At 38.4% G+C, this 10,435-nt stretch overlaps 2 protein-coding genes across 4 annotated transcripts; both read right to left on the reverse strand.

Annotated features, from left to right (window-relative positions):
* Nucleotides 1–488: 488 nt before the first annotated feature.
* Nucleotides 489–4,881, reverse strand: LOC307031447 (uncharacterized protein). 2 transcript variants are annotated; one of them, XM_079668571.1, is made up of 6 exons: nt 4,634–4,881; nt 3,514–3,840; nt 3,086–3,343; nt 2,872–3,000; nt 2,538–2,645; nt 489–1,332 (listed from the first exon to the last, which is right to left on the reverse strand). In XM_079668571.1, exons 1-6 carry the CDS (start codon nt 4,680–4,682, stop codon nt 1,148–1,150), a joined length of 1,056 nt encoding a protein of 351 aa, XP_079524697.1. In that variant the 5' UTR covers nt 4,683–4,881; the 3' UTR covers nt 489–1,147. The 2 variants fall into 2 exon arrangements, with proteins under 2 accessions (XP_079524697.1, XP_079524696.1); XM_079668570.1 differs by having other exon boundaries at nt 2,776–3,000.
* Nucleotides 4,882–6,184: 1,303 nt separating this feature from the next.
* Nucleotides 6,185–9,882, reverse strand: LOC307031448 (uncharacterized protein). 2 transcript variants are annotated; one of them, XM_079668572.1, is made up of 5 exons: nt 9,633–9,882; nt 7,823–8,149; nt 7,395–7,652; nt 7,082–7,309; nt 6,185–6,806 (listed from the first exon to the last, which is right to left on the reverse strand). In XM_079668572.1, exons 1-5 carry the CDS (start codon nt 9,679–9,681, stop codon nt 6,634–6,636), a joined length of 1,035 nt encoding a protein of 344 aa, XP_079524698.1. In that variant the 5' UTR covers nt 9,682–9,882; the 3' UTR covers nt 6,185–6,633. The 2 variants fall into 2 exon arrangements, with proteins under 2 accessions (XP_079524698.1, XP_079524699.1); XM_079668573.1 differs by having other exon boundaries at nt 7,178–7,309; nt 9,633–9,881.
* Between the last annotated feature and the right edge of the window lie 553 nt (nt 9,883–10,435).

A 10,435-nucleotide genomic window follows, 5' to 3' on the forward strand; every position in this document is an offset into this window, starting at 1 on the left:
CACACACACACACACACACACACACACACACACTATAGTTACAGGCATGACTGTCTGCCATCTACATCGAATAAATGACAAACAAGAACAATTCCCCAATTTGACTGCACATAAGAGTAGGCAGCACTACAGGACACATCTGACACTTTCATTTCACTGTTAGGCTGTTTCAGCATGATGCAACATGCATACCTCTGAAGACAATTCTGTCGGACTGACCATGCATCATCTGAGAAAAAAGCAGAAGAGCTTACAAGGAAACTAATCTGTGGTTGCTTCAGACTGCCTTATACGTGACATTTCTCTGCAAACTAAATTTATCTCATTGCAAGCGAGCCAAAGGAAGATAACACCGTCACATTTAGAGATTAGCTCCCCCAACGCACCAAACTACAAACACAAGCATGCTCAGGCTATCAGCTTGTCTATGAAACAGTTACTACATATACCTGGCAAGGTTTTAAAAATGAACACACAGCTCGATAAGATGTAATGTAATCATTTATTGATGACAAATGTTCTTTCTTCCTTCGAGAAAGACAGTTTTTCAGCAAAAATGAACAGTCATTGCCATAATGTGTGCAAATGAGGAAGTGGTTATTCCGAGCGGTGCGCTTGCCTGCCACTTATTGCAGGGTTATACTAAATGCATTGTAAAGGCAAAATTATATTAGCATTATTTTAAATGTACAGTTGGTCAACAATGTATTAAAAAAGTGAACATGCTCATGAATTAGAAACAAGCATAAACATAACGCAAAGATTGTTGCAATATTGGATAATGTTATCTAAAACCACAATTAAAATGCTTTTGAAATCAAACAAGGAATTTTAAATAAACCACAGAAGCATAACAATAATAATAATATCTATGAATGAAAATAAAATGTGTATTTACATTAAAAGAACCCGCATCCTATTAATGTATTTCAACTTTAAACAGGCTTCTGGCGGAGGTCCCTATAGACTGTACAAGAGAAACACATCACAGCAAAATGTTGACCTGTATCTTGTCAAAACATCGTTAGGTGTATCATTTATTTATTCTGAAGAAATAAAGGAATATCATTATTAATATTATAAGGATTATTATTGCAGGATTTTGTTTTTTAATACATCGGTGCAGTCTTTGTCAAATGACTGAACTCTACCTGCCTCTTCGCACCTTGGCGTACACACATTCCTCTCCTGCGGGATCAGCCGCCAGCCGAGGTCGCTCTGAGAACTTGACCTGGCCGTACTCCACCTCCGGCTCGGCCCTCTGCTGGACCTGGCGCCCCGAGCGCTGCTTGATCTTGACAACAGCATAGGTCAACTCATGTTCATCTTCATCTGCAGAGTGAATACATAAACAACACAATCATGTTAAAGGTCACCTATTATGCAAAATCCACTTTTTCATGTCTTTCATACATAAACATGTGTCCCCTCTGCGTAAAGAGATTCTGAGAGTTTTAGGAACAAAGATTCCCTCTCTTTTTATATAAAAAACCTGTCTGAAAATGAGCTGATCAGATTTTAGCCACTTTATGATGTCATAACGATTTTTGGCTTGTGTAACCATTAGCCAATCACCAACCAATGTAACACCCGCCCAACTTATCACCTGGCCGTGGGGAGGGGCTCCTTATTTTCATCTAAAGTAACAGACAGAGAATCAGCACTATAGGGGGCTATAAAGTCAGCAGTCGGACTGGGAGCCGTAGTGTCACTGGTTCAAGTCACCGAACAGAGTTCAAATATGGAGTGTGGACTGGTACTTGGAGAGGTCCCAGTTCACCTCCTGGGCCCTGCCGCAGTGCCCTTGAGCAAGGCACCGGACCCCCCCTCCCCATTGTTCCCCGGGCGCTGTACAATAGCTGCCCACTGCTCCTACTACTTGGATGGGTAAAAAACAGAGACCAAATGTCACTGTGTGTGCTGTGTAGCTACATTTTTGTGTGACCAATAAAGAGGGCTTCATCCTCCAATTCTATGTATCTATTCTATCTATTGTCTCTCTGTTCCATGAACCATCCAGGCAAAGTTTGGTTTTTACCTCGCCGGCTACACACACTTTACACTCACCCTTACATGTTGTCACTTTAATACATGCAGGGCTAACCACTTGTGTCCCCTCTTGTTGCACTCTTTGAGCCGGTTTGTGGCAGTAATATTGATGTTATGGTATAATAGTATGTCAGTCACAGGGGACATGTTTCTGCATTGAGTACTTTTACCTTTTAATGCTTTAAGTAAACCTTCCTGATTATACTTATGTCGGGTTCACTAAAGTAAAGGATGTAATACTTCCAACACTACAGGGTGTTTGTACAGTTGGTTAAAAATATTGTTTATTTTTTGTTATTTACCTACTAATATGTGTATGTTTTTCTCGTCAAGTTTCCAAAGTGGTCTCAATGTTATTATCTTATTCTCGGGCAAGAAACAAATTACTTGTATTGCCAAAAATGTCAAACTGTTTGTTGCATTTATAAACACAGAAATAAATTGTGAATGCAGCGATGTGTAAGAAAAAAGGAAGTTGTGTTCTGTACCTGTGGGCTGGTTGCTTGTTTTTTTTCTCTGAGCACAGACGACAGCCACCCCGACCACCAACAGAAGAACCAGTGCAGAGAGAACACCGGCCATTATTGGCCAGTTTTCTGTTTCAACAACGGGACACAAGATATTTAAATATCAGGCAATCAATACAGGTGTTTTATGGAGACACACAAACAAAAAAGGGGGGAATTACTTTAATAATCCATTGTTGCAGTGTTAGTTGTCACTTACTAATGTACCATGGTTCATCTCCAGAGAGGGGGGTCACAGTTTGATTCCAGGATGTGATGTTAGTGCAGGGGTTAATTGACACTGTACTCTCCTTACCCGCAGTGGAGGGATCTGGGATGGTGGTAGGAGATGATGTTGTTGGTTCAATGCACAGCGTATTGTTGGCTGCAAACACCCACTTTGATATCTGTGTCCCATTTGAGGTGCAGTTAATGAATATGAAGCCTGTGGGAAAGAATCAGATACATGACTGATGTGCAGTTAATCATCCATGTCTTATTCATCAAACTGTTTCGACTCATCTTCTCACCACAGTTAGAGATCTTCTCTTCTTCAGAGACCTTGCTGACGTTATTCCTGACGGAGCAGGCCACTGCTCCTGAGACGTGTTGTCTCAGAGTGATGCTGTTAGTCTCAGTATTTACAGAGAGGAGCTCAGTGTCTGTCAGTGAGCGTCCATCCAGAGTCCAGCTGTACTGAGGACTGTCCCCTCCCCCAGAGGAGCAGGAGACTGTCTTCTCTCCCTGGGACAGACACTCAGAGGCCAGCCGGGCAGAGGACACAGGAGCTGAAGGAAACACACTCTGGTGACTTTTCATATTCACACAATCTAAGTCATTTCATGCAGTTTTTAGTGCAGAACAGACAGATTATGTTGAGTTTAGAAATACAAACTTTGTATGTGTGTCTATCCATTTGACTACATTACCCAATAGATACAAAAAACTATATATTTACCCTGAATGGTCAGTCGTAGAGCGCGTGTCTCTATGATAACTTTATTGTCACGTATTTCAAAATGATATTCATCACTGTCAGTCCTGCTGAGGTTGTTCACCCTAAATGTTCCATTACTTGGATTAAATGAGGATCTGCTTTTTATCCCATTATGCACAATCTTATTGTTTATCACATGGAGTATTACTGTTGTTTTGTTTGACGATTTGTACAATTGGTATCTTTGTGTTTCTAAGGCCCTGTCCATCAGCTGGAGGACCACAGTTCCTCCCAAAGGACCGAAACACTGAGCTCCATCCTGTCTGCTGTCACAGAGGGTTTCCAGACCTGGAATGTTTGAAAACATTTTGAATGTAAATTATTTTTATTATAAACAACCATCGAAATATCAATTTATGTACATTATGCAAACAGTCGGTTATTGTTGTAAGTGAATTACACTGGCCAATGACTGCAAAACAGGTTCAGTTGCATAACCACACCCAGTCAGTACGTAACCTTCTGCTGTGCCACAGAGGTTTGTTTATAAATGACAGCATATACAAGTTTACTATGTGTCAGGCGAAAATGTGTCAAATTATACAAAAGATATTGAAATCAATTCAACTCTAAGTGATTGGTGTATTCTGATATAACTGCAATAACCATAAAGTGTCTGATTTTAAACTTAAGAGGAAATTCAGGTAAATTATATTAATGATCAAACCGATTAAATATCTGAACTGTCAGAGGTGAAGCTCTGAATTCTGAGTATGTGGAAATGAAGTTGAATATGTTCAGTTGAAGTAGATCATTATACTCTTTTGATTTAATTGTCACTGAACTTTCACCACAATGACCTGGAAATGATCTCGGAAATAACTTCATTTCTTTTAAGCTCCTGAACCTAAGAAAAGCTCAGATATCAGTTTTACATTGCTGCAGTGAATCAGTTTATCAATAAAGGGGTAGTTTATTCAAAACCAAGTAAGAAGCCTCTATCCTTCAGCATTTGAACTGCATTACACATCACTGAGGATGTCAATGACTTTACTGGAAACCAATATCTGAGCACAAAGACATGTTATTCACATAATATTAAAGCTATATATGTATCAGTGTTTAAAGTTAAACAGCTCACCAAGAGAGACTCTGAGTATCAAGACCAGCAGTCCAACCACAGCCTTCATGTCTCCTCAATGTTCAGTCAGCAACTTTCAGACACACTTCTCTACTTCCCACCAACACCGTACACTGAACAGCCGGAGATATATCCTTCTAGTGATCAGCCTCAGAGGATAATTACTGTAACCTTTCAGCAGAGCGTTATTATATTCATCTTTTTTTGGATCGAAAGAAAAGGAAGTGATATCTGTGTCACTTCCCCTTTTGGCCTCCACCAAGATGGCCTCTGTAGGTGATGGACTGAGAGGAACAGAGGGAAACATTCCTCCTTTTAAACGGAAAGAGGGTTTGAGACTAACAGCTGTCCTTTTTTTGTTTTCCATGTAGCAATATTGACAACGAAATGAAAGGGTTAAATGTCGCTTCCACATCTTACCGAATTAGCAAACTGCCTCTCACTCACAAGCAGATCATTGTTATTAAACCATTTTAAACAAACATTAAAACTATCTGCACACCAAACTGTATTTTAAATTCTGATTCAAACAGTCAAATGAATACTTGAATAATTCACAAATAATGACAGTGATCCTAATATCATTTTACAGGGGTATAACAGCATTATACAGATTCACACTATTGGTCAACTAATGTTTGTCGCATAAATATATATTGAATATATTTGTTGCAATACTTTATCCATAACACCGCCTAAACATTTCTGAGGCTTTTGTCCTCTGACAAAATCAACATGCAGTTAAAGGATTATTAGTTTGTCTTCTGTCAGAGGCTTTTTTTATAACTAAGGCAATAATGCGCCCTACTTCTCAGACCCCTGACTGAACAGAACAATACTTTGCCATCAAACTATCATTTCAGGATCACATCCGTTCAACATAGGCTCTTTATTTGTACTTAGTTTGTTTAGAAACTAGTTTAATTTGGTTAGCCTAATGGTCTTCACAGCTTCCTGCTGAATATGAAAGGAATTCATTTTGGTCAAATCAAATGTAAACTTCAAAACTGTTCTGACATATTGGTTGATGCAAGTGTTAGTTAGGGTGGTGGCTGTTGTGTAATTCATTACATGGAAAAGGGAAGTAGATGATTCAACTTTCAGTTATCTCACTTCTCTCTCTCTTTAGACTCTGTTGCCCTCTATTGATATACGTAAGGAACATTCCCTAAACTATTTAAAGACATATGACATTGCACTTGTAATAATACACATATATGTTTATATTTTAACCTCATTATGCAGACTGGTAGTAGTAGCCTATTAAGGCAGCAACACCATATGGTTATTTTGTATTGATCATCATTTCTACCTGAAATGTTAACATTGGGAACAGAGATTTTACAGAATTATCCACGAACAGCAGTAACGCCTCTGACCATCAGTAGGGGGAAACCTCACACCGACTGATACTGATAATTAAAGGTAGAGTCTGTGATGAAAATGAAAACAACAAAATGGAAGTTTACCTTATTTGAATAATGTTTACATCTAGATTACCTTTAGTAAGAATACTTAATGTTTGTTGAATTAGCAAAACACGTACAGACCTTTATTAGCCTTACATACTTTTATTATCATGAAAGCAATATTTAACTTCATAAAGTGCCACAACTGGATTGGATATATAACAACAGCAAAGAGACTTTCCATAAGAACGTATTGCAAGCAAACAAGCAAAAAAATACCTATATATGACATTTTAATCACATGAGGAAAACAACAAACTATCATGCACATGATTCAATCTGAGTTCAATCCTAAAATGATATAAATGATCATGATTGTAAAAAAAGATGCAGGCACCTCAACTTGTACTTGAACTACGATACAAATGCAAAACAACACTGACAGACCTCAAATAATAACAACTCATACTGAGCTGCTAAACTGTGAACACATTTAAGTAATTTTAGAATAACCACAGCAGATTATTTCCACTCCCTTTCCTCACATGCTTAAAGATGATGAGAGACGACCTGAGTTACACTTCAGATGCCTTACATCTCTACCATCACAACAGACTCGTCTTGATGTTCCCTCTCTGGACGGTAAGCAGAACCTTCAGCCTTCTTGTAGTTCTTGTTCTTCCAAGCAAAATAGATGGCAATCCCGATTAATGCAAAAACCACCACAGCTGCCCGCACACCACATACGAGCAGGGAGTGATGAGCTGGGATAAAGAGACACAAAAACAACATGTCAAGTTAGTTCTGTGACAGGAGAGTTCATGTTTACTATTTAAGAACCATCTCTGCTGGAGGAAGAAAGTGCTTATTGGAGGGTTTATGGACACATTGATATCACTCTCCTTTATACAGTGGAAGCCTTAACATGTGTTTGTGGTAGGAGCTGTAATAAGACTCATTATTACTTATGGAGACACACAAACAAAAAAGGGGGGAATTACTTTAATAATCCATTGTTGCAGTGTTAGTTGTCACTTACTAATGTACCATGGGTCATCTTCAGAGAGGGGGGTCACAGTTTGATTCCAGGATGTGATGTTAGTGCAGGGGTTAATTGACACTGTACTCTCCTTACCCGCAGTGGAGGGATCTGGGATGGTGGTGGTGGGAGATGTTGTTGTTGGTTCAACACACAGCGTATTGTTGGCTGCAAACACCCACTTTGATATCTGTGTCCCATTTGAGGTGCAGTTAATGAATATGAAGCCTGTGGGAAAGAATCAGATACATGACTGATGTGCAGTTAATCATCCATGTCTTATTCATCAAACTGTTTCGACTCATCTTCTCACCACAGTTAGAGATCTCCTCTTCTTCAGAGACCTTGCTGACGTTATTCCTGACGGAGCAGGCCACTGCTCCTGAGACGTGTTGTCTCAGAGTGATGCTGTTAGTCTCAGTATTTATAGAGAGGAGCTCAGTGTCTGTCAGTGAGCGTCTATCCAGAGTCCAGCTGTACTGAGGACTGTCCCCTCCCCCAGAGGAGCAGGAGACCCTCTTCTCTCCCTGGGACAGACACTCAGAGGCCAGCCGGGCAGAGGACACAGGAGCTGAAGGAAACACACTCTGGTCTCTTTTAATATTCACACAATCTAAGTCATTTCATGCAGTTTTTAGTGCAGAACAGACAGATTATGTTGAGTTTAGAAATACAAACTTTGTATGTGTGTCTATCCATTTGACTACATTTCCCAATAGATACAAAAAACAATATATTTACCTTGAATGGTCAGTTGTAGAGCGCGTGTCTCTATGATAACTGAATTTTCACGTATTTCAAAAGGATATTCATCACTGTCAGTCCTGCTGAGGTTGTTCACCCTAAATGTTCCATCACTTGGATTAAATGAGGATCTGCTTTTTATCCCATTATGCACAATCTTATTGTTTATCACATGGAGTATTAGTGTTGTTTTGGTTGACGATTTGAAGAATTGGTATCTTTCTGTTTCTAAGGCCTTGTCAATCAGCTTTAGGACCACAGTTCCTCCCAAAGGACCGAAGCACTGAGCTCCATCCTGTCTGCTGTCACAGTGGGTTTCCAGACCTGGAAACACAAAATAGAAACATTTAAAAAAAGGTTTAAGATCAAAAACATCAAAATCTAAGTTTTGCATTTCTACAAAAATATTGAGTTTTGTAATTCTTTAAGCATATTTAAATACTGATCTGCAGCAAAAAATAAGTATTTCACTGGTTTCAAGACAAAGTTTTGTGAAATACTGTATACATATGTTTAGCAGCTGAACTGTTACAGTACAAATGCTTGTGTACAATATTTGTGCTTAGGTGAAGTTAACCTCACCCAAACAGGAACTTCCGTTTTAAATTATTAGGAAGTTACCAAAGCCTTCAAAATCAACTCGTTATTTTTCAGTGTGTTTTTGGCAATGTGTTTGAACTAATGGAAAAGAGCCATCAAACCTTGATATCCAAAAAGATATCTAGCGTATATAAATTCTAAAGATGTGGCCATCAGACCATGATATATAAATGTTTCCTGTGGATGTAAGCGTTCTGTAGCTGTAATCAAGTACCAGTACAAGGAATTAACACATGTTCTTAACTTAAAGTAAGCTTTACGAACATTGTATGTGGAATTGAGAAGAATATCAGTGGAAAATGTCATTAGGTTGAATCAGTTACATAATAAATTATGTTTGATTAATACAAGATTGAAAAACTATCAATCATAGTTATTCTGTTAATTTTTGTATAAGTTATAATTAAACGGTTGAACTGTAACTGTATGCCTAATTTAATGCAGACAGAAAACATGTGTTGTTGCAATAGAGCCATGAACAATATGTGAAAGCAAAACATTTCACTGAACAAACAGTACAAAAACGTTCCTCCGCTTGTCAGTTTCTTTAGTTGTTGAATTAATTGTACAGCCTATTGTGATTAAAATTAGGGCTTAGAAATGATTGTCATATGTAAATGAAACAAAGAAAGCTTTAAGTTAGCTTCAACATCATAGATCTATGCCAGTGAATGAAGATCACAGCAGATTTTGAAAAATCCCTAATCATATTTATTTCATGTATTTGTGATGTTTCATGTCTCGAATGAATTTGGGCCCAGCGTGGTTGAAGAGTTGATCGTAGGCTTGAATATTGGTGCCTTCACACATTTTGATTTTTGAATTTTGATCTTAAGAAATGTGGGCATAATGTGAGTACATTTAGAAAATGTTATCTCAACTCCAACATTTCAGAAAATATAGTCTCCTATCTCAATATAGTTGTCTCCTGTGTTCTGTAGTGCTCGGAGTCTGTCTTTTTATTTTCTTCCTCCCAACCCCCATCCCCTCAGGAAGCTTTTTGCCTCCTGTCAGATCATCATTGAAAATAAGAATTTGTTCTTAATTGATTTTCCTGGCTAAATAAAGGTTCTACTACTACTACTACTACTACTACTACTACTACTACTACTACTACTACTACTACTATTGATGTAAAACTAATATGTTGCTCAGCTTTAATGTCAATTATATGTTAATTAGTCTGATTATAAGTTAAAGATCTGACCGTAAGAGGCTCCGAGCATCATCACCAACAGTCCGATCACAGCCTGCATGTCTCCTCAGTGTTCAGCCTCTGGGGACCCAGTCTGCAGATCACAATAAACTCTAAACTTTATACTACAGCAAACGTGCACATACTACACAGAGCTGCCTGACATGTCTTCTGTTAGTGATCAGATTCAGATAAGAAGTGATGAAGCAGAATATCGTGATCAACTGGTCCTCTTACTTCCCCATTTATGTTGAGAATATTCTGACTACTAGATACCGTTATAGCCTTAAAAGGAGGTTGGAACCTAAAAGAAATAACAGAAGTATGGTAATGGTTTCTGTAGTTCTGCGAGACAATATCAGAGCGTACGCTTAACTTTAGTAAGGCAGGACATTGTGTCATTGTAGAGGAAGTAGAGGGAGGCATGTGGCGCAGTGGATAGAGCCTTGGTGTTCGAATCAGGGGGTGTACATTTGTATCAGAAAACAACTATTAAGTCCCTCCAACTACCATGAAACAACTGGTCCTTAGACAAGACATAAAGTGAGTGAAACCAAACTCAGCCTGCAGATGTCAAACATGATTAAACTAATACCAACAAAACCTTTTAAATCAACTACTTTAGCCATCTACTTTCTTGTGGTCATTAAATGATTTTATTTATTTAACTTTCAGTCAAAGCACTAATGATGTTACTGATGAAGTAGATGAGTCAACGTTCAGTTATTTTAACTTATCTCACTCTTTAGAATAATTCGCCCTCCATTGGCAACTATTGATACAAGGCAAATGCCCTGAACTGAGACACCATGTAA

This window comes from Notothenia rossii (genome assembly GCF_949606895.1).
Source record: "Notothenia rossii genome assembly, chromosome: 3".
Taxonomy (NCBI): domain Eukaryota; kingdom Metazoa; phylum Chordata; class Actinopteri; order Perciformes; family Nototheniidae; genus Notothenia; species Notothenia rossii.

Coding starts and splice junctions, on each gene's coding strand:
- LOC307031447 (XM_079668570.1), bottom strand. CDS start 4,682: ATGAAGGCTGTGGTTGGACTGCTGGTCTTGATACTCAGAGTCTCTCTT. Junction 3,344..3,513: donor TCTACGACTGACCATTCAGG/GTAAATATATAG, acceptor TGTTTCCTTCAG/CTCCTGTGTCCTCTGCCCGG. Junction 1,333..2,537: donor AACAAGCAACCAGCCCACAG/GTACAGAACACA, acceptor TTCACTCTGCAG/ATGAAGATGAACATGAGTTG.
- LOC307031448 (XM_079668572.1), bottom strand. CDS start 9,681: ATGCAGGCTGTGATCGGACTGTTGGTGATGATGCTCGGAGCCTCTTAC. Junction 7,310..7,394: donor AGAGGAGATCTCTAACTGTG/GTGAGAAGATGA, acceptor TCTTTCCCACAG/GCTTCATATTCATTAACTGC. Junction 6,807..7,081: donor AGATGACCCATGGTACATTA/GTAAGTGACAAC, acceptor TCTTTATCCCAG/CTCATCACTCCCTGCTCGTA.